The sequence below is a fragment of the Lithobates pipiens genome, unplaced genomic scaffold (genome assembly GCF_037356315.1).
Source record: "Lithobates pipiens isolate NorthernLeopardFrog02 unplaced genomic scaffold, aLitPip1_a1.2 Scaffold_16, whole genome shotgun sequence".
Classification (NCBI taxonomy): domain Eukaryota; kingdom Metazoa; phylum Chordata; class Amphibia; order Anura; family Ranidae; genus Lithobates; species Lithobates pipiens.
This window is the reverse complement of record NW_027507748.1, coordinates 24,817,974-24,841,976: the sequence shown is the minus strand read 5'-3', so window position 1 is coordinate 24,841,976 and position 24,003 is coordinate 24,817,974. Positions and strand designations below refer to the sequence as shown.

General features: G+C 48.6%; 1 protein-coding gene across 1 annotated transcript; it reads right to left on the bottom strand.

The window, feature by feature from the left end:
- Nucleotides 1-319: 319 nt before the first annotated feature.
- On the bottom strand, nt 320-23,943 carry QTRT2 (queuine tRNA-ribosyltransferase accessory subunit 2). The gene is given in 11 exon segments (XM_077479696.1): nt 320-1,773; nt 1,776-1,836; nt 1,838-1,943; nt 4,162-4,282; nt 6,258-6,448; nt 9,039-9,238; nt 12,871-13,080; nt 17,535-17,611; nt 20,398-20,453; nt 20,586-20,809; nt 23,853-23,943. Coding segments are annotated over 10 exon segments (1,287 nt in total). The 5' UTR covers nt 20,789-20,809; nt 23,853-23,943; the 3' UTR covers nt 320-1,711.
- Between the last annotated feature and the right edge of the window lie 60 nt (nt 23,944-24,003).

Genomic DNA, 24,003 nt, shown 5'->3' with positions numbered 1-24,003 from the left:
TTCTTCCTGAGCATTTGGGATGTAGGTGGCAAAGCAAGCGGACTTCCATTGGCCTAGTTTCTTGATTACGGGATCTGGTACTCCATATTGGGAGGCAGCGGAGGCTGCTCCAATCCGGAAGGAATGTCCACAGAACTGACTGGGGTTGAGGCCCAAGTTGCTTAGGAGGATCCTGACATGCTTGACAAACTGGCTGCCACTGAGGGGGCTGGTTAGAAAGAGCTATCTTCAGATTGGCTGGGTAGCCGGGACAGTAGGACTGCAAGGAAGCCCTCTTTGAATTTTTTGCGCCATTTTAGAAAATCACAGAAGCTTTGGATTAAAATGAAAAGGTAATTTTTAATATTACAATAGAAAACAGTTATCCCGGCACTTATACACAATAAAATATTTTAATGAAAGTTGCGCTTTCCTCTGATGTATTCGCACACTAGGAACCAAGAGCAGACAATCTGATTTAAAGCAAACTGATTATATAATACAGACCGGGAACCTACCTCCTCCACTATGGGTCAGGTACCCTTCCATACCTAAACTTAACCGTTATTGTCCCCTGGCTCTCATAATGCAGCACTTGGGGCCCTATAGCTGCCAAGTGGTGGCAGAGGGTGTAACAGAGAGAGCAACTGCAGACAATACTGGGTTCTGTCTGTAGTCAATATAACCCTGTAAATGCCAAAATCCTGTGCACTGCACATGGTTGAAGGCGGCCCCACTGACTTGCATGGGTCACTTTCGGCCACGGTAACCGCTAGCAGGATGGGACTTGCTGTTGAACGTTTGCCACACAATGTGTACAGCCCTGAGCAGCTGCATGTCTGTGTCCAGGTGGGCATGTGGGGGGGGGGGGGGGGGGGTGCGGGGCAATAAAACCATGGCTCAACTGCCTCAATAGCCAGCCCTGGTCACAAGTGTGAGTGAACCCTTAGAGGGTTGACATAGGAACAGGTGTCCAATTGGAGGATTTTTCCTTTACTTCTTGCTTTGCCTCTACATACACTTTAATCATCAGATAGTGTCTAGCACAAGGCTGGTGGTTGAGCGGTTCTTCCTTCTTGGACACCAGGCAAAAATAAGCCTTTCTGGCAATTATGGGGTTTGGCCACAAGATGCCGCTGTTCCTCTAGTTTCCCTTTATTTGCACCTGGTGCTTTCCTCTGCTGTCCCTCAATAAAAAGAGAGAAAAACGTTTCCCCTTTAGATACATGTTGGGCACCAACAACTTTTCCAGCACAAGGCAGGTGCTAAGGGTAAGGTTTTTGAACCCGCAGAGCAGGGTGATAAGAGGTCATGCCTACATGGAGGCTATGCAAAAAAAAGTGAGTCCCTCTGGCAGTTGTGGGGTTTGGCCACAAGGTGGTAGCTTTCACTTCGTTGCTTTTTACTTCCACACAGGGCTCCCCTCCTGCAGGTGCCACTATAACCCACTGGTAATGCTATAAGGATCTCACTATGTCCCTTAATGAACGTGGAGAAAAAAAAAGTGTTGCTTTTAGGTACTGGGAAAACATGGGTTGGGTTTTTATTTCAAGGACAGGTTCACTTTAATATAAATATTGTGGGGGGGGGGGGGGGGGGGAACGTGTGCAGTACCCATCTTAGCCAGCAATGAAAATTGCGCAGTTCAGTTTAGACCCCCACCAACAATAAATGCAGATTTATGATTGGCTGCTCTTGGTGAATGGAGGTGGAGTGTAGACTGGCCATGGACTCAGGACGCCTTCCTCTGGATGACCTCTTTGAGAACGTGGAGCTTTCCATCTCTCAGAGCCCCCGCATAGAGCCGAAGAAGCTGAAATAATGCTGGAAGTTGTGGATGATCAGCAGGATGCCCGCTTAGTAACTCTTTGGAGATCAGGAGGTGGTGAACGTAGGCCCGGCTGTGGTTGCGGCAACAGTAACAGGTACAGCCTGGAAGCAGCGGTCTGAAGTCTTCCCGGAACCTGCAGGACATGAAGTGATAGAAATACAACAGGCTCAATTCACAAAGCTCTAAAAACAGGCTAAGGCACTCAATTTTCAGCCATGTGGTGTGCAAGTGGGATGGCCTTTGAGTGAATTAAATCTGCTCAAAGCCAGAAACATTGGTCAGGAGGCCTTGTCCCTGTTGTCCTGATGTGACCTATAAATCCTGCAATTAACTCAGCCCAGACTGCCTAATCCTCGTGGGAGGGACCACAGCCTAAAACAACAGGCCAACTGCCTATGTGATTTTTCACTGGGTATACACCTGCCGGCTTCACACCTTTGGTCAACCTAACAAAAATCAAAGCAGGGTTCTGACAAACCATAGGGTTCCTCCAGGGGTTGGGAGCTCTATTGCTCAATACCATCAAAGCCTTGAGCTGTGGTTGGTTGACCTCCCATTTGGTGGTGCCTAAATAGTTCCAGGACCAATGCCCATGGCAGAGCCAGCTGCATGACACCAATGATCTTTTCTAGCTGTCTAAGGGTGGCATTCTAACCACCAATGTAAGGAGCATTCTGCCCACTGACCAATGTATGGAGTAGTCTTCCCACTGGCCACCAATGTAAGGAGTATTTCTCCCACTGGCCACCAATTTATGGAGTATTCTTCCACTGGCCACTAATGTAAGGGGCATTCTTCCCACTGATCACCAATGTAAGGAGCATTCTTCCCGCTGATCACCAATGTAAGGAACATTCTTCTCACTGATCACCAATGTAAGGAACATTCTTCTCACTGATCACCAATGTAAGGAACATTCTTCTCACTGATCACCAATGTAAGGAACATTCTTCTCACTGATCACCAATGTAAGGAACATTCTTCTCACTGATCACCAATGTAAGGAACATTCTTCTCACTGATCATCAATGTAAGGAACATTCTTCTCACTGATCACCAATGTAAGGAACATTCTCCCCACTGATCACCAATGTAAGGAACATTCTTCTCACTGATCACCAATGTAAGGAACATTCTTCTCACTGATCATCAATGTAAGGAACATTCTTCTCACTGATCACCAATGTAAGGAACATTCTTCCCACTGATCACCAATGTAAGGAACATTCTTCTCAATCACCAATGTAAGGAACATTCTTCTCACTGATCACCAATGTAAGGAACATTCTTCCCACTGATCACCAATGTAAGGAACATTCTTCTCACTGATCACCAATGTAAGGAACATTCTTCTCACTGATCACCAATGTAAGGAACATTCTTCCCACTGATCACCAATGTAAGGAACATTCTTCTCACTGATCACCAATGTAAGGAACATTCTTCCCACTGATCACCAATGTAAGGAACATTCTTCTCACTGATCACCAATGTAAGGAACATTCTTCTCACTGACCACCAATGTAAGGAACATTCTTCTCACTGATCACCAATGTAAGGAACATTCTTCCCACTGATCACCAATGTAAGGAACATTCTTCTCACTGATCACCAATGTAAGGGGCATTCTTCCCACTGATCACCAATGTAAGGAGCATTCTTCCCACTGACCACCAATGTAAGGGGCCATCCTTCCCACTGGCAACCTAATGGGCAGTTTTGGTCTTAGCAGGGGTTCCCCAAGACCTAAAAATTATTTTGAGGGTTCCTATTGGGGAGAATGTAGCTGGTCCAGGCTTATCTTTTTGCCACAATCAGCTGCCAAACAGCACTTGGCATTGATTAAAATAATCTGCCGTCAAAGCACCAATAGGAACCATCTTTTCTACTTTGGTAAAAACCCAACTCATATATTGGCTATTAATATAGCTGAAGATCCTATTCTTGCATTGTCACAACATCACAAAAAAAGGAGGATGCGGTGCAGCAAAATTGTGAGAGAGCTTTTCCAGTTGGCAGCTTTATGGACTATCGATGGGAATGGAACATTTTAATCTTCCAACTCTCCTGAGAGGAGTAGCTCCCCACTATGGAACTGATCAAATGTCACAACATTGGATCCATCTTAACCTGTGTTGTCCTCCCACTGAAAAGTCTATCAAATACTTACTGTAATTTTCCTTTCCTGGCACCAATCCATGGCAGCATAGGCTACCACATGTGCTGCCATATTGGCGCATTGAAATACGAATTGGATACAGCAATCGATAAGACTGCAGCTCACATTTGGCCAGAAAACAACACCTGATAAGTTGGCCAGACCTCCATGATTCCTCCCTTGTAATACAGACCTCTTCTCCTTCAGGCAGATCTCATAGGAGGTGATCTGGGATGGGTCGATCTCTGGCTCCTCGTTCTTCGTCTTCTCTTCCCCATTCTTCTCGCCATCACAGAGCTCGGCCTTGTCTAGTACTGGAAATGAGAATCACACGATCACCCTTGTGGGAATAGCTGATGCCAAGAAAATATTTACTGATTAAAAAAAATGGAGAGTAGCAGAGCATGCTGGGAAATAGAAATGGAAAGCTTTAAATAGTCTAGGGCTTAAACAACTAATCGATTAATCGACAACTAATCGATTATGAAATTAATCGATCACTATTTTCATAATCGATTAATCGGCCAGTAACATAATGGGGTTAAAAAAAAAACTAAAATAAGCCCTTTATAGTACAAAAAGAACAAATCGCTAATGTAAATATTACTTTCACAGTTCTACAGTAAAAAAAATTAACCCCTTACAGTAGTGATTATCTGCTTTTTTCTACTATAAAGGGCTCATTTTAGTTTTTTTTAACCCCATTATGTTACTAAACGTCTTAGACCTGGTTCACATCTATATGTTTATTGGTGCTTTTTGCAGAAATGCACTACAGTTCATTTACATGGTTTCCTATGGGACACGTTCACATCTGAAAGGGTCAGGGACTTTTAAACGCAAAATGGTGCTTTATTTGTTCAATATACTTCAATGGAGAAGCTGCAGAAAAGCACGTAATGCGTTTTTACAGCAATTTGTGTTTTTTAGTCTGCCCAAAAAAAAAAAAAAAAAAAAATGCAAAAATTGCAGTAAAATCACGTGCGCAAAAATCAAAAACGTACAGCAAAAAGTACTGCAGAAACAGATCAAAAGAAAACTGCATAGGTGAGTACCAAGCCTTAAGCTGGCCACACCGATCAATTTTCAGATGAGAATATTCAGATGAAAAATCTTTGTACATTCGCTGAATGAAAATTTTGTTTGAAATTTTCACTTGTTTTTAACATTCTGTTTTTAAAATGAATGGCATTTTTTAAAGAAAACCACAAACACTGTCTGAAAATTCCTTTGACTAAGAAGTTTCCTATTTTTTCAAAATGTTCCCGTCACTGTGGTTGAAAATGAACGTCAATTTGACCCACTTGTTTTTTTTTTTTAAGGTTATTAACCGATTAATCGAAGCAATAATCGGCCAACTAATCGATTATGAAAATAATTGTTAGTTGCAGCCCTAAAATAGTCCTGAGCTACCTTAAAACTGGAGCCATTCAGTACAGTTAATTCACACATTTACCTGGTATCCTGGCAGGTGCCCTTTCTCTAATTTATAGGCAGTATATGACACCCCAACATGCACCCTTACATTGGAGTGTCTTCTTACAGCAGTATCCCCATCAGAGTCCCCCTTTGCATTAGTGATCCTCACCATCAGAGACCCCCCCCCTTACATCGGGATCCCCCACCCCACATCAGGTTCCTATCAGAGACCCCCCCCCCCCATCAGGGTCTCCATCAGAGCCCCGCTTACATCAGGTCCATATCAGAGACCCCCCTTCCATCAGGGTCCCAGTTAGGATACTCCCTTACATCAGTGTCCCCATCTGAGTCCCCCGTTACATCAAGGTTCCCAGCAAAGTATTCCCTTACATCAGGGTCCCCATAAAAGGGTCTCTCTTACATCAGAGTCCCACTTATATTAAAGTCCCCATTAGGGTACCCTTTTACTTCAGGGGTCCCCATCAGAGCTCCATCTTACATCAGAGGGGCAGATAAAACCTTGCAGAGGGCCAGATTTGGCCCAATGGCCGTAGTTTGAGGACCTCCGGATTACACAAATTCCAGCACCTCTCTAAGATGTTCTTCTGGAGTACAGTCTTGCCTGCCAGTCGTGGTAAGAAACCTTCACATTCATGTACATGTAAAACTCACTTAGTTCCCTTTTCTAAAAAAAAACTGAGTCATTTTGAGAACTGCAGAACTTCTGCTATGACATTCCCATTTCCCTTTTCTTTGATGGCTGGAAGGAACATTGGGGGTTAAAGTTCAATATCACGGAAGACATCACTAATACACCATCACAGTGCGGTGAGAGGCACAATGATATGGCAACACTAGGCACACAGATACCATTAGACTCGGGGGTACGGTCAGGATTCAGATGTCCACCTGCAGTCTCTGGGTCCGGCTCGTACTGGTGATCAAAGGTCAGAGCGCAGCCTCTCTCCGCCACTTCATAAGGGAAACTGCTGTCAAACAGATCCACGCCGCACTCTACGCAGTCTAGAATCTCATCTGGCCGGCCAACGCCGTGGATGAACCTGCAGGTCGGAAAAAGTAAAAAATATTTCAGCAGGGAGCCTATGCAAAATCATTCGGAGTCTTCTCCAAATCCCACACCCAGTCTGCAGCATATAGTGAGAAAATCTATATATGATGTGCAAAGGAAAAATTGTTTATTTTTAAGAGGAACGGCATCTACTACTCCTGTGGTATATAGTACAGTAGGTAATAACAGACATATGACCTACATAGGAACTCAGGAATCCCTCCTTACATCAAGGTCTCCCCTCAGAGCCTCCCTTACATCAGGATCCCCCCCTTAGAGCCTCCCTTACATCAGGGTCCCCCCCTCAGAGCCTCCCTTACATCAGGGCCTCCCCTCAGAGCCTCCCTTACATCAGGGTCCCCCCCTCAGAGCCTCCCTTACATCAGGGTCCCCCCCTCAGATCCTCCCTTACATCAGGGTCCCCCCTCAGAGCCTCCCTTATATCAGGGTCCCCCTTCAGAGCCCCTCTTACAGAGTACCCCCTCAGAGCCCTGCTTACATCAGGGTCCCCCCTCAGAGCCTCTCTTACATCAGAGTCCCCCCTCAGAGCCTCCCTTACATCGGGGTCCCCCCTCAGAGCTTCCCTTACATCAGGGTCCCCCCTCAGAGCTTCCCTTACATCAGGGTTCCCCCTCAGAGCTTCCCTTACATCAGGGTCCCCCCTCAGAGCCTCCCTTACATCAGCCCCCCCCCCCCCGAGCCTCCCTTATATCAGAGTCCCCCTTCAGAGCCCCTCTTACAGAGTACCCCCTCAGAGCCCTGCTTACATCAGGGTCCCCCCTCAGAGCCTCTCTTACATCAGAGTCCCCCCTCAGAGCCTCCCTTACATCGGGGTCCCCCCTCAGAGCTTCCCTTACATCAGGGTCCCCCCTCAGAGCTTCCCTTACATCAGGGTCCCCCCTCAGAGCTTCCCTTACATCAGGGTCCCCCCTCAGAGCCTCCCTTACATCAGGCCCCCCCCCCGAGCCTCCCTTATATCAGAGTCCCCCTTCAGAGCCCCTCTTACAGAGTACCCTCTCAGAGCCCTGCTTACATCAGGGTCCCCCCTCAGAGCCTCTCTTACATCAGAGTCCCCCCTCAGAGCCTCCCTTACATCGGGATCCCCCCTCAGAGCCTCCCTTACATCGGGGTCCCCCCTCAGAGCTTCCCTTACATCGGGGTCCCCCCTCAGAGCTTCCCTTACATCGGGGTCCCCCCTCAGAGCTTCCCTTACATCGGGGTCCCCCCTCAGAGCTTCCCTTACATCGGGGTCCCCCCTCAGAGCTTCCCTTACATCAGGGTCCCCCCTCAGAGCTTCCCTTACATCAGGGTCCCCCCTCAGAGCTTCCCTTACATCAGGGTCCCCCCTCAGAGCCCCCCTTACATCAGGGTCCCCCCTCAGAGCCCCCCTTACATCAGGGTCCCCCCTCAGAGCCCCCCTTACATCAGGGTCCCCCCTCAGAGCCCCCCTTACATCAGGGTCCCCCCTCAGAGCCCCCCTTACATCAGGGTCCCCCCTCAGAGCCCCCCTTACATCAGGGTCCCCCCTCAGAGCCCCCCTTACATCAGGGTCCCCCCTCAGAGCCCCGCTTACATCAGGGTCCCCCCTCAGAGCCTCCCTTACATCAGGGTCCCCCCCTCAGAGCCTCCCTTATATCAGAGTCCCCCTTCAGAGCCCCTCTTACAGAGTACCCCCTCAGAGCCCTGCTTACATCAGGGTCCCCCCTCAGAGCCTCTCTTACATCAGAGTCCCCCCTCAGAGCCTCCCTTACATTGGGGTCCCCCCTCAGAGCTTCCCTTACATCAGGGTCCCCCCTCAGAGCTTCCCTTACATCAGGCCCCCCCCCCCCCGAGCCTTCCTTATATCAGAGTCCCCCTTCAGAGCCCCTCTTACAGAGTACCCCCTCAGAGCCCTGCTTACATCAGGGTCCCCCCTCAGAGCCCCCCTTACATCAGGGTCCCCCCTCAGAGCCCCCTTACATCAGGGTCCCCCCTCAGAGCCCCCCTTACATCAGGGTCCCCCCTCAGAGCCCCCCTTACATCAGGGTCCCCCCTCAGAGCCCCCCTTACATCAGGGTCCCCCCTCAGAGCCTCCCTTACATCAGGCTCCCCCCTCAGAGCCTCCCTTACATCAGGCTACCCCCTCAGAGCCTTCCTTACATCAGAGCCCTTCAAATCAGAGTTCTTCAGTAGTGCATTGCAATTCAAAAAACTTTTCAGCATGCCAGGTTGCAATGGTAGCCCATTCATTTGAATGGGCTGTCTTAGCATGTAACATAATGTGCATTAACGCACCGCAAAAATGTAAATGGGCCCTGAGTAAATCAGACATTTGAAGTGCCCAGTTTTGCAGCACTGGGAGAATGAGAGCCTGCTAGGAGCCTGGTATCCGGCATTCACATATGCTGAAAGGAAGAGATAACAGAGGGACAAGCTCATCGGTCTTCTGCTTATCCTTCACTGTCCAATGCTAGGCTGGGAACGGAGGTATCCAGGCTGTACAAGTTAACTTGTCATGACACCAACCTAAACGCTGAACTCTCAGTTTTGGATAGAGTGTCCATTTATTCAGTAAAACCTGCAGAAGTTAGGAAAGAACGAACCTTGGCTTATCCTCCGGTAGTTCTGCTGTTACAGACGTGAGGAGGTTCAGTTTAGTCTCCTGGGTCATCGCAGTCCCCTGGAATCCATCCAACAAGAATCCTCCCACTGGCCTCTTCGCTGTCTCACGTGCTGATCTCAGCCTCTCCTCGAGGAGGTCGCCTCCTTCAATGGCTCCGATCACAACCTTATCCTTTAGTACCTGAGGCCAGAAATATCCCAAATCACAGGTCAAAATGGAGTCCATTTATTACAAAGGAAATCGTAAAGATTCATCATATGAACACATAAAACATGCAACGCATTTTAGGGCTAACACACCCCTCCTCCTCTTGAAGTTGCTATGAAGGTTTAAACGAACTCAGCAGGTAATCTGGGGGTATTACTTTGCATCTGGCTTATTTTCTCCTGGAGAGCTGGTGAAAACAAGTCTCCCAGTTCCTGCCGTCATTATTGGAAGACTTGCTTGCACCAACTCTCCACGATAAAATAAGCCAAATGTAATACAGATCTTTCTGGTCACCTGCTGCATTGGGTCCATTTATTAACATCTCTAGCTCTGATGAAGGGGGGAGCGCATAGACATGTGTTGCTATGGCTATTTTAGTGATTTTGATAGCACAAATATAGAATAACATTTTAAGACCTTGTATTGTTTAGAAGCCAAGATTCCCCTGTTGGTATGCTAATGAACCTGTTGGACTGGTGCGTGAAGCTCAGGACAGGAAATGATGCTACAGGAAGTACTGGGAGGGGAAACTGGACTTGGACACAGCCATGTTCTGAGAAGACAAAAGGAACTGGTGCTGGAGGACTCCAAGAAGCAGTCTGGAAAGAGATCATGGAAGATGAACTCCATCATAAACAAAGACTGAAAATAGGAACGCTGCCTGGGGATGACACTAAATCTACAACCTAGGTTAAAGGGATTATAAAGGTAAATATTTTTTCACCTTAATGCATTCTATGCATTAAGGTGAAAACACATCTGACAGTGCCGGCCCCCCCAGCTCCCCCGTTTTACTTACTTGACCCCTCGAAAGTCCCGCGCTTGCCCCCGACGTCCTCTTCGCCGCTCAGCCTGGCCGCTGATTGGCTAGAGTGGATGGATTGAAAGCAGCGCAGCCATTGGCTCGCACTGCTGTCAATTACATCCAAAGACGTGGCGCACCGGGGCGGGGCCCGAGTGATACAGTGGGCAGCTATAGCCGCTGGCTGTATCACAGGAGTGCGCCCGCAAATGCTACTCACCATGCGAGGGAGCTCGCATGAACGTGAGAAGTACTTGTGGGGGGGAAGCCGAGACAGCCACCGAGGGACCCCAGAAGAGCAGGTTCGGGGCCACTCTGTGCAAAACGAGCTGCACAGTGGAGGTAAGTATAACATGTTTGTTATTTAAAAAAAAAAAAAAAATTAAAAATATTAATTAACTTTGCTAGAAAGGAAAGCTTGAGCATGTGTACATTGTAGACATATTTTGTAATATCTGCAGGTCTTGTACTCTATTCCTACAACTGCAATAGTTTGTATGTACAGCATTTTGTTTAGTAAAAGCACATTAATACACTTAATGCTTGCTTAGATCGCTAAGAACCCTTACCCTTACACACCACTTTTGACCTACAGGTAAGCCTATAATAAGTCTTACCTGTAGGTACTGTGGATATCTCCTAAACCTGTGCAGTTTAGGAGATATCCACTGTATCGGCACATGCACACTGAAGAAATGTACCGAGCGTGCCATGTCTTCAGCTGATGACCGGCAGCTCTGACACGCATGCGACAGTCACGCCATCGCGGCTCTGGCCAATCACAGCGCCCGTGAATCCAGAAGTAACATTCCGGAGACATGTCGCCCGTCACAGCGCTGTGTGGGGACCGCTGCACCAGCTTCGATCCAAGGTAAGTATTTCATAATGAGCTAGTATGGGATGCCTACTAGCATATTATGCATTTGTCTTGCAGGTTTTTTTTTTTTTTTTTAAACGTTAACACTTTAACCACTTCAGCCCCGGAAGGATTTACCCCCTTCCTGACCAGAGCACTTTTTGCGATTCGGCACTGCGTCGCTTTAATGGACAATTGCGCGGTCGTGCGACGTTGCACCCAAACAAAATTGATGTACTTTTTTTCCCCACAAATAGAGATTTTTTTTTGGTGGTATTTGATCACCCCTGAGGTTTTTATTTTTTGCGCTATAAACAAAAAAAAAAAAAAAGAAGAGCAACAATTTTGAAAAACAGGCAATATTTTTTACTTTTTGCTATAATAAATATCCCCCAAAAATATATAAAAAAAACAACAAGTTTAGGCTGATATGTATTCTTCTGCATATTTTTGGAAAAAAAATAAATAAATTGCAATAAGCATATATTGATTGGTTTACGCAAAAGTTATAGCATCTACAAAATAGGGGATAGTTTTATGGCATTTTTATTATTTTTCTTTATTAGTGATGGCGGCGATCTGCGATTTTATCGTAACTATGACATTATGGCGGACACATCAGACACTTTTGACACTATTTTGGGACCATTGTCATTAATACAGCGATCAGTGCTATAAAAATGCACTGATTACTATGTAAATGACACTGGCAGGGAAGGGGTTAAACACTAGGGGGCGATCAAGGGGTTAAGTGTGTCCTAGGGAGTGATTCTAACTGTGGGGGGGGGGGGCTACGACTCACATGACAGTGATCACTGCTCCCGGTGACAAGGAGCAGTGATCTCTGTCATGTCACTAGGCAGAACGGGGAACTGCTTCGTTATCTCCTCATTCTTCTCCTCGTTCTTCCGCTCCGTGACACGATCGCGGGCACCCGGCGGCCATCGAGTCCGCGGTCACAGAGCACGCGCACGCGCCCACGATGCCGCATCTTAAAGGGGACTTACCTATACTCCATTTTGCCCACCCGTGCCATTCTGCTGGCGTATATTGGCGGTCGGGAAGGGGTTAAAAGGTGCAAAGCAAACCAATTGGGGGCTCGTCCGGGATTTGCAAGAAAATTTAACTGAAGAAGACCTGTTTTCAGTGGTGTTTTCTGTTGCTTGTGCTGGGAAATATGCTGCGTACGCTGTTTAAGAAAAGCAAAACAAGACCCCTGAATCGATATGAGATGTGGTCCCCCATGCTACTAAGTTAATAAAAAAAGACCACATGTGATAAATGAAACTGCTGCTAAATCTAAGGTGTTCACAATAACAAACAGTAGTAAATGTATAGTGATCAGTGCAATTTATCAACATGAAATAACTCAGGTGATGGTGATCCCCCACTTCCGGGCTCCCGGCTAATGGCTCTCGATATTTCCCTCAGGATTCCAGATTACATGTGGGAATGAAATAAATGCCTCCCATGTGTGTGTAGTATATTTAAACAATCAAAGATTTATTGAAAGACAAATGGAAGCTTACATTTAAAAGGATTATAAAAGCGCATTGAATAAAACAGTGGCGTTACAGACGCCTCTCACGTCACTTCCAGTCCATTCATTACTTCCAGCCACGCCCTATGCGTTACATCACGTGACTTCGTCAGGGGGGGTCACGTGACTTCGTCAGGGGGGGTCACGTGACTTCGTCAGGGGGGGGGTCACGTGACTTCGTCAGGGGGGGGGTCACGTGACTTCGTCAGGGGGGGGGTCACGTGACTTCGTCAGGGGGGGGGTCACGTGACTTCGTCAGGGGGGGGTCACGTGACGTAACGCGCAGGGCGCATTGTAAATATTTACAGAAATGTGAGGGATTTACTCACTTTTGTGAGATACTGTATACACACACGCACGCACACACACACACACACACACACACTATACAATGAAGCTGCACTCACGTCATTTTTGGCCAGTAGCTGCAGACATTCATCCAAGAAGTTCAGAGAGCGGTCAACTGACTTCTTCGCCCTCTTCTTAGAGGAGCCACTGGGCATCACTTCACCATCAGCCAGACACTGGAACCAGTCCACCTTCAGAGCACTCTGAAGGGACATGAACTTCTGAGGTGTCAGTTCGATTCGTCCTCCGGATCCCCACACCGATACCGCCTGTGAAGCAGGAAACGTCCATTCAGTGGTTAAAAAATGCGACTTCTGTCCAAGTCAGTTAAAAGGACACAATATCTACTAGCAGTAGTAACATTTAAATGGAGTTGTTTCGTTACATTGAGGACATATTATCCAAGCCACTTCTTCAACACCATCTGTCACCTACATATAATGTCATATTCAAGCATGTGAACCAAAGGACTAACTCCTATGCAGACATACTGACACCAAGGATGGGATGAGGTCACCAGAACAAGGGGGTTCCGCAATTTTCACACCTCCCACCGGGTCCATGGATAATCGTTATCTACACACTCTGTGGTGATTGGATTAAGGGTTCGGTGCTACCTGTGTGGATATAAATGCTGGGGTATCTTCCCAACACCCAGTAGAACTGATGAAGTGGTTTGTAGAAAATACAAAACGTCTTCAACCTTACAGAACAAGTCCAGTTGAATGTGACAAACTACTACTAGATATACTATGACCTGGATACATGAAAATCTTCACAGACCAAAAACACATAAAACTTGCTAGTCCTGGATTTGGCTCTTTGCTCTCTTGCAGAACTTTCTCCGCTGTGGGAATCTCCAGCACCTAGTGGGTCTGCTGTGCCCACCCTTCCCCCTCCAGACCTCTATGTCACTACTGGGCCCATTCAAAGCAGCAAGGACAAGATGGTAGTGGTTGGGGGGAAAAGCCAAAGTGGGCTGGCAAATGAATCTGACATACCAAGAAGTACTGGATGCTGAATGTACATTGGCAGTTGTACCTCTGCAAAAGAGTGAAGATCTGAGGCGTGGCTGGTAGGATGGGTACTACAGAGGCTTGGATAGTGGGATGGGCACTACCGAAGGCACAGATTGCGTGATGGGCACTACCAAGGCATGGGTGGCGGGATGGGGATTACAGAGGCATGGATGGATGGATGGTGGGACGGGCACTACCGAGGCATGGATGGTGGGACAGGCACTACCGAGGCATGGATGGTGGGACAGGCACTACCGAGGCATGGATGGTGGGACAGGCACTACCGAGGCATGGATGGTGGGACAGGCACTACCGAGGCATGGATGGTGGGACAGGCACTACCGAGGCATGGATGGTGGGACAGGCACTACCGAGGCATGGATGGTGGGACAGGCACTACCGAGGCATGGATGGTGGGACAGGCACTACCGAGGCATGGATGGTGGGACAGGCACTACCGAGGCATGGATGGTGGGACAGGCACTACCGAGGCATGGATGGTGGGACAGGCACTACCGAGGCATGGATGGTGGGACAGGCACTACCGAGGCATGGATGGTGGGACAGGCACTACCGAGGCATGGATGGTGGGACAGGCACTACCGAGGCATGGATGGTGGGACAGGCACTACCGAGGCATGGATGGTGGGACAGGCACTACCGAGGCATGGATGGTGGGACAGGCACTACCGAGGCATGGATGGTGGGACAGGCACTACCGAGACATGGATGGGGGACAGGCACTACCGAGACATGGATGGGGGGACAATTACTACTGAGACATGGATGGTGGAACAGATACTACTGAAACATGGATGGGGGGACAGGTACTACCGAAGCGTTGATTCAGGGGGTGGGATTAGGACAGGTACTACCGAACACTGATAGGAGGGAGGGGGGACAGGTATTACCGAAGCATTGATGGGGGGGACAGGTATTACCGAAGTGTTGATGGGGGGGGACAGGTACTATCGAAGCGTTGATGGGGGGGACAGTTACTACCGAAGCGTTGATGGGGGGGGACAGGTAGTACCAAAGCGTTGATGGGGGGGGGACAGGTAGTACCGAAGCGTTGATGGGGGGGGGGACAGGTAGTACCGAAGCGTTGATGGGGGGGGACAGGTAGTACCGAAGCGTTGATGGGGGGGGACAGGTAGTACCGAAGCGTTGATGGGGGGGGGGACAGGTAGTACCGAAGCGTTGATGGGGGGGGGACAGGTAGTACCGAAGCGTTGATGGGGGGGGGGGACAGGTAGTACCGAAGCGTTGATGGGGGGGGGACAGGTAGTACCGAAGCGTTGATGGGGGGGGGACAGGTAGTACCGAAGCGTTGATGGGGGGGGACAGGTAGTACCGAAGCGTTGATGGGGGGGACAGGTAGTACCGAAGCGTTGATGGGGGGGGGGGGACAGGTACTACCGAAGCGTTGATGGGGGGGGGGACAGGTACTACCGAAGCGTTGATGGGGGGGGGGGGGACAGGTATTACCGAAGCATTGATGGGGGAAAAGGTACTACCGAAGCGTTGATGGGGGGGCGGGTACTACCAAAGCATTGATGGGGGGGCGGGTACTACCAAAGCATTGATGGGGGGGCGGGTACTACCAAAGCATTGATGGGGGGGCGGGTACTACCAAAGCATTGATGGGGGGGCGGGTACTACCAAAGCATTGATGGGGGGGCGGGTACTACCAAAGCATTGATGGGGGGGGACAGGTACTACCGAAGCGTTGATGGGGGGACAGGTACTACTGAAGCGTTGATGGGGGGGGACAGGTACTACCGAAGCGTTGATGGGGGGGGACAGGTAGTACTGAAGCGTTAAAGGGGGGGGACAGGTAGTACCGAAGCATTGATGGGGGGGGACAGGTAGTACGGAAGCATTGATGGGGGGGGGACAGGTAGTACCGAAGCATTGATGGGGGGGGGACAGGTATTACCGAAGCATTGATGGGGGAAAAGGTACCAACGAAGCGTTGATGGGGGACAGGTACTACCAAAGCATTGATGGGGGGTCGGGTACTACCAAAGCTTTGATGGGGGGGCGGGTACTACCAAAGCTTTGTAGGGGGGCGGGTACTACCAAAGCCTTGATGGGGGGGCGGGTACTACCAAAGCATTGATGGGGGGGCAGGTACTACCGAAGCGTTGATGGGGGGGGGACAGGTACTACCGAAGCGTTGATGGGGGGACAGGTACTACCGAAGCGTTGATGGGGGGGGGGACAGGTATTACCGAAGCATTGATGGGGGAAAAGGTACTACCGAAGCGTTGATGGGGGGGGGGCGGGTACTACCAAAGCATTGATGGGGGGGCGGGTACTACCAAAGCATTGATGGGGCGCGGGTACTACCAAAGCATTGATGGGGCGCGGGTACTACCAAAGCATTGATGGGGGGGCGGGTACTACCAAAGCATTGATGGGGGGGCGGGTACTACCAAAGCATTGATGGGGGGGGACAGGTACTACCGAAGCATTGATGGGGGGACAGGTACTACTGAAGCGTTGATGGGGGGGGACAGGTACTACCGAAGCGTTGATGGGGGGGGGACAGGGAGTACTGAAGCGTTGATGGGGGGGGACAGGTAGTACCGAAGCATTGATGGGGGGGGACAGGTAGTACCGAAGCATTGATGGGGGGGGACAGGTATTACCGAAGCATTGATGGGGGAAAAGGTACCAACGAAGCGTTGATGGGGGGACAGGTACTACCAAAGCATTGATGGGGGGTCGGGTACTACCAAAGCTTTGATGGGGGGGCGGGTACTACCAAAGCTTTGTAGGGGGGCGGGTACTACCAAAGCCTTGATGGGGGGGCGGGTACTACCAAAGCATTGATGGGGGGGCAGGTACTACCGAAGCGTTGATGGGGGGGGGGGGGACAGGTACTACCGAAGCGTTGATGGGGGGACAGGTACTACCGAAGCGTTGATGGGGGGGGACAGGTACTACCAAAGCATTGATGGGGGGACAGGTACTACCAAAGCGTTGATGGGGGGGGACAGGTACTACCAAAGCGTTGATGGGGGGGGACAGGTACTACCAAAGCGTTGATGGGGGGGGACAGGTACTACCAAAGCGTTGATGGGGGGGGACAGGTACTACCAAAGCGTTGATGGGGGGACAGGTACTACCGAAGCATTGATGGGGGGACAGGTACTACCGAAGCGTTGATGGGGGGACAGGTACTACCGAAGCGTTGATGGGGGGACAGGTACTAGCGAAGTGTTGATGGGGGGACAGGTACTACCGAAGCGTTGATGGGGTGGGACAGGTACTACCAAAGCGTTGATGGGGGGGGGGGGGGGGGGACAGGTACTACCAAAGCGTTGATGGGGGGACAGGTTGATGGGACGGGTGCTACCAAGGCATGGATAACGGGACGGGTTCTACCGAGGCATGCATGAAGGGACAGGTAGTAACCTCTCTTCTGCAAATGCTTGTATGTTCTCTATACCTGGGTATACTAGTACTGGGTATGTCACTTCACCAGGAGGTAAGTAGGGAAGTACAGGACAGAACAGAAGGTATAAATGCAGGCAAGGTGAGGGCATTAATGGACAGGTTCACTTTGAGGCAACCACTGACATCCGGTAATCTGCACGCACGCTTTAGGAATGGAACACAGAATGAAGTTATGGACGATACTGAATTTTATCTACAGATGCTGCTGGGATCAGATCTGTCCCCGGTGAGGACTTTACCTTGATTGTGTTGTATCCAGACGGGCCGGGGGTGACGGGGTCACTGACAGAACAATACAGAACTGTGTCACTCAAACCTGCATGAAAACAAAGCACAAAGCCGGAGCCATTAATGGGGTCACTTCCTGTTCTGCTCTTCCTCTGTCACAACTTTCCGACCACACTGATCACAGAAGAGACAAACATCCCCCCACAGGACGGGCCCCATATAGAACACCGTCACTGATCACCGCAACCGAGAGCAGGCCACAAGAGGACCTGCGTATACGGGGAACTGAAATCACAATCAGCACGTCTCATATTTATCACTTCCTCTGTTTGCGTTATTCCTGTATTTAGTGTTAAATATCACAGAAAATAACCAGTAACATCACATCAGTTTCTGTTCCAAAACAACTAATCCTGACAAACAGCAGAAATTCCACCTATCAGCAGAGGAAAGGGTTAACAGCAGGGCTGCAACCAACGATTATTTTCATAATCGATTAGCTGGCCGATTATTGTTTTGATTAATTGGTTAATAACCTTAAAAAAATAAAAATAAAATCATAAAAAAGTGTGGTGTATAATTTAGTTAATATGTAAAGTTTAAAAAAAAGCAATTTATTCTTAAATATATCTCTATGCAGTGGTAAATATAAATAACCAACTATATGGTTAAGGAGTAAAATCTTGAATCTACTCTGAGAATAATGGACAGAAGAGATATACTGTATATACCATTAGAAGAGAGATATACTGTATATACCATTAGAAGAGATATATACTATATATACTGTATATACTATTAGAAGAGATATATACTGTATACTATTAGAAGAGATATATATTGTATATACTATTAAAGGAGATATATACTCTATATACTATTAGAGGCGAGATATACTGTATATAATATTAGAAGACATACTGTATACACTATGAGATATACTGTATATACTATTAGGAGACATACTGTATATACTATGAGATATACTGTATATACTATTAGAGGAGATATACTGCATAAACTATTAGAAGAGATATACTGTATATACCATTAGGAAATATACTGTATCTACTATTTAGGAGGAGATATACTGTATATACCATTAGAAGAGATATACAGTATATACTATACGAGGAGATATATACTGCATATACTATTAGAGGAGATATATACTGTATATACTATTAGAAGAGATATACTGTACCATTAGGAGATATGTACAGTATCTCTCTTCTAATGGTATATATACACTATATCTCCTAATGGTACAGTATATCTCTTCTAATAGTATATACAGCATATATCTCCTCTAATAGTATATACAGCATATATCTCATCTAATAGTATATACAGTATATATCTCCTCGTATAGTATGTTCAGTATATCTCTTCTAATGGTATATACAGTATACTATACGAGGAGATATATACGGTATATAATATTAGAGGAGATATATGCTGTATATACTATTAGAGGAGATATATATTGTATATACTATTAGAGGAGATATATACTGTTAGAGGTTGAATCTGGTAAATTTCATCAGACTCAGAGATCAAAAAAAAAGTGAGACTGTTTTTCAGATTTTCAAACAGCCCTGTAATATATTATATGCTGGCCATACAAAAACAATGTCTTCCTTCAAAAAAAATTCATTTCAAGAACGTTCGTTCGATTTTGATCTGTTTCTGCAGAGCTTTTTGCTATGCGTTTTGATTTTTTTTGCGCACGTAATTTTGCTGCAATTTGCATTTTTGCATTTTTTTTATGCCTTTTTTGGCCAATTTGTTGTTGGGCAGATAAAAAAAAAATAAAAAAAATTAAAACCACAAATTGCTGAAAAAAAACCATTACATGCTTTTCTGCAGCTTCTCCATCAAAGTATATTGAACTAAAAGAGCACAGTTTTTGCATTGAAAGAAAGTCCCTGACGCAGCAACTGAAAAAAGCATAAATGTGACCGCTAAATGAACTGCAGTGCGTTTCTGCAAAAACCACCAAGAAACACAGAGGTGTGAACCAGGTCTAAGACGTTTAGTAACATAATGGAGTTAAAAAAAAAAAATAAATTAGCCCTTTATAGTACAAAAAGAGCAAATAATCACTACTGTAAGGGGATAATTTTTCTTACTGTGCAACAGTGAAAGTAATATATACAGTAGCGATTCTTTGCTCTTTTTGTACTCTAAAGGGCTAATTTCTTTTTTTTTTTTAACCCCATTATGCTACTGGCTGATTAATTGATTATGAAAATAGTAATTGATTAATTTCATAATCCATTAGTTGTCGATTAGGTGTTTAGTTAACAGAGCCTAGAGACCGGTGACATCACTAAGAATGCAGCCTATCCATTCACTAGAGACCGGTGACATCACTAAGAATGCAGCCTATCCATTCACTAGAGACCGGTGACATCACTGAAAATGCAGCCTATCCATTCACTAGAGACCAGTGACATCATCGAGAATGCAGCCTATCCATTCACTAGAGACCGGTGACATCATCGAGAATGCAGCCTATCCATTCACTAGAGACCGGTGACATCACTGAGAATGTAGCCTATCCATTCACTAGAGACCGGTGACATCACCGAGAATGCAGCCTATCCATTCACTAGAGACCAGTGACATCACTGAGAATGCAGCCTATCCATTCACTAGAGACCAGTGACATCACTAGGAATACAGCCTATCCATTCACTAGAGACCAGTGACATCACTGAGAATGCAGCCTATCCATTCACTAGAGACCAGTGACATCACTGAGAATGCAGCCTATCCATTCACTAGAGACCGGTGACATCACTAGGAATACAGCATGACCTAAATTGTTTTTCTCTGTGACCGTACCAGAAAAGTCTCCGGTGTACTCACCAGCAAACTTTCCAATCCCGTCCTTGTACTCCTCCAGGACCTCCTGATGTTCAGCCCTGCAAACAAAGACACCACAAAATTGTCTCCATTTCCTCCCATAGTGCTGAGAGCCAGAGGGGACATCTTCCAATTGGGACACCTGCTCTGGTGACAACTCACAGGAGATTTCTGTATAAAGCAGTACTTACAGTGTGGAGAGTGTGACATGAGTGACCGGGGGGACCCCTTCGATGGTTTGCAGCGTATCGTGGGTGAGATGGGGCGGGGACGCAGTCTTTGTGTACAGTAGACAGCCAGGAACCTCCAGAGACTTCTCCCCGTTCTGTCCCAGACTTGTGATGACTCCAAGACGAGCTTTTCCTGTCACCTTACTGATCGTCAGCTTCATCATGGTGACTTATCCCGTCAGATGCTGCAAGAAAGTAAAGAGGTGTTCATGGGTTGACATGATCAGGAACCTGACAACAAGCCTTATTTTAGACCCGGTGATGTTATTGCTGGGTCTCTCTGTTTCTCTATACAATGCAGGCAGATTGTGGCCTCCCAACTGCCTCCTAAGAAGGTTACATCACCAGGGCCTCCCAACTGCCTCCTGAGAAGGCTACATCTCCGGGGGCCTCCCAAGTGCCTCCTGAGAAGGCTACGTCACTGGGGCCTCCCAACTGCCTCCTGGGAAGGCTACGTCTCGGGGGCCTCTCAACTGCCTCCTGGGAAGGCTACGTCACCGGGGCCTCCCAACTGCCTCCTGGGAAGGCTACGTCACCAGGGCCTCCCAACTGCCTCCTGGGAAGGCTACGTCACCAGGGCCTCCCAACTGCCTCCTGGGAAGGCTACGTCACCGGGGCCTGCCAACTGCCTCCTGGGAAGGCTACATCACCGGGGCCTCCCAACTGCCTCCTGGGAAGGCTACGTCACCGGGCCTCCCAACTGCCTCCTGGGAAAGCTACGTCACCGGGGGCCTCCCAACTGCCTCCTGGGAAGGCTACGTCACCGGGCCTCCCAACTGCCTCCTGGGAAAGCTACGTCACCGGGGGCCTCCCAACTGCCTCCTGGGAAGGCTACGTCACCGGGCCTCCCAACTGCCTCCTGGGAAAGCTACGTCACCGCGGGCCTCCCAACTGCCTCCTGGGAAGGCTACGTCACCGGGGCCTCTGAACTGTCTCCTGAGAAGGCTACATCACCAGGGCCCTCCCAACTGCCTCCTGGGAAGGCTATGTCACCGGGGCCTGCCAACTGCTTCTTGGAAAGGCTACGTCACCAGGGCCTCCCAACTGCTTCTTGGAAAGGCTACGTCACCAGGGCCCCTCAATTGCTTCCTGAGAAGGCTATGTCACCAGGGCCTCCTAACTGCTTTCTGAGAAGGCTACGTCACCGGGGCCTCCCCCCTGCTTCCTGAGAAGGCTATATCACCAGGGCCTCCCAACTGCCTCCTGGGAAAGCTACATTACTGGGACTCCAAACTGCCTCCTGGGAAGGTTACAAGACCAGAGCCTTCTAACTACATCACCATGACCTCCCAACTGCCTCCTGGGAAGGCTATGTCTCCAGGGCCTCCCAACTGCCTCTCAGGAAGGCTATGTCACCAGGGCTTCCCGACTGCCTCTCAGGGAGGCTACGTCACCAGGGCCTCCCAACTGCCTCTCAGGGAGGCTACGTCACCAGGGCCTCCCAACTGCCTCTCGGGAAGGCTACGTCACCAGGGCCTCCCAACTGCCTCTCAGGAATGCTATGTCACCAGGGCCTCCCAACTGCCTCTCGGGAAGGCTACGTCACCAGGGCCTCCCAACTGGCTCTTGGGAAGGCTACGTCACCAGGGCCTCCCAACTGCCTCTCGGGAAGGCTACGTCACCAGGGCCTCCCAACTGCCTCTCGGGAAGGCTACGTCACCAGGGCCTCCAAACTGCCTCTCGGGAAGGCTACATCACCAGGGCCTCCCAACTGTCTCCTGGGAAAGCTGCGCCACCAGGTTCTCCCACCTGCCTCTTGGGAAGGCTATGTCACCAGGACCTCCCAACTGCCTCCCGGAAAGACTACGTCACCAGAGCCACCCAATTGCTTCCTGAGAAGGCTACGTCACCAGGGCCACCCAATTGCTTCCTGAGAAGGCTAAGTCACCAGGGCCTCCCTACAGCCTTTTGGGAAGGTTACATCACCAGCGCCTCTCCCCTGCTTTCTGAGAAGGCTATTATCACCAGGGCCTCCCAACTGCCTCCTGGGAAAGCTACATTACTGGGACACCAAACTGCCTCCTGGGAAGGTTACAAGACCAGAGTCTTCTAACTACATCACCATGACCTCCCAACTGCCTCCTGGGAAGGCTACGTCACCAGGTCCTCCCAACTGCCTCCTGGGAAGGCTACGTCTCCAGGGCCTCCCAACTGCCTCCTGGGAAGGCTACGTCTCCAGGGCCTCCCAACTGCCTCCTGGGAAGGCTACGTCTCCAGGGCCTCCCAACTGCCTCCTGGGAAGGCTACGTCTCCAGGGCCTCCCAACTGCCTCCTGGGAAGGCTACGTGTCCAGGGCCTCCCAACTGCCTCCTGGGAAGGCTACGTGTCCAGGGCCTCCCAACTGCCTCCTGGGAAGGCTACGTCTCCAGGGCCTCCAAGGAAGGAGCCGTCCTCATACAGGAATCCTGAGGCAGTGGTCATGGAACCATATTAAATTGGAACATAGGCGGGGATTAAAAGATAAAGAAGCTGCATACTCGATAAGTGATTCAATCAGCTGCTGAAAGTGCTTAAAGTGTAACTAAACCCACTACAGTAAAATCAGTGTGTATATGCAGTAAAGTGTGCTTGTTATACCCACTGTGGAACCTAAGGGGGTTAATTATCTGCATTGTGTAAAATGCAGTTTGATCCTGTCTTTTCTGATCCTTCCCTTCTTCCACTGTCCTCAATCCATCTCCTGATATTATAGAAGCCGGGGACAAGCTGCACATGCTCAGTTTGGTGTGTGTTGTCGGAGAGGGTTTTTTTCTTTTTGGGGAGGGTGTATGTGATCAGCACAGGGCCAATCAGCACTGTCCAGACAGAGGGTCAGGGGGTCATGCAGCCTCATAGGACAGTCAGAGCAGAATGGAAACTCCTCCTACAATCTTTAGACAGACACTGATAGAAGTCACACGACTGCTATATACTGCTGATGAGAAAAGGTATTTAGAATTTTATATTTACTAAAATAATTGCATTTCCATGTTCTGTGTACTGTGAGGGGCCGGATATAGTGAATGCAGAGTCCTGGGTTTAGTAACACTTTAAAAACTGAGGGTGTGATATCAATGTAACCGAACTGCCACCTATCCAGTACAGACAATGTATGGGGTCTGTGTATTGGGAGCATACATTGGGGGAGGAAGGATCCCGCTTTCTATCTCTCCACGTGATCTCCGGTGAAGAGCCCTAATACACAGAATTATCGGTGCCACCTGACCGGACACACTGAATCACTCTCACCTGTCCCATGTGTATGTGTCCCGGAAGTCGCTCACATTCTCCATCACCACCGTCCTCCAATCCGCCGCAGGGACGTCATCATCCGCCGCCCGTTGCCAGCAATTAGCTTCTGTTACCATAGATACCGCAGGACGCTTCCGTTGCGCCCCAT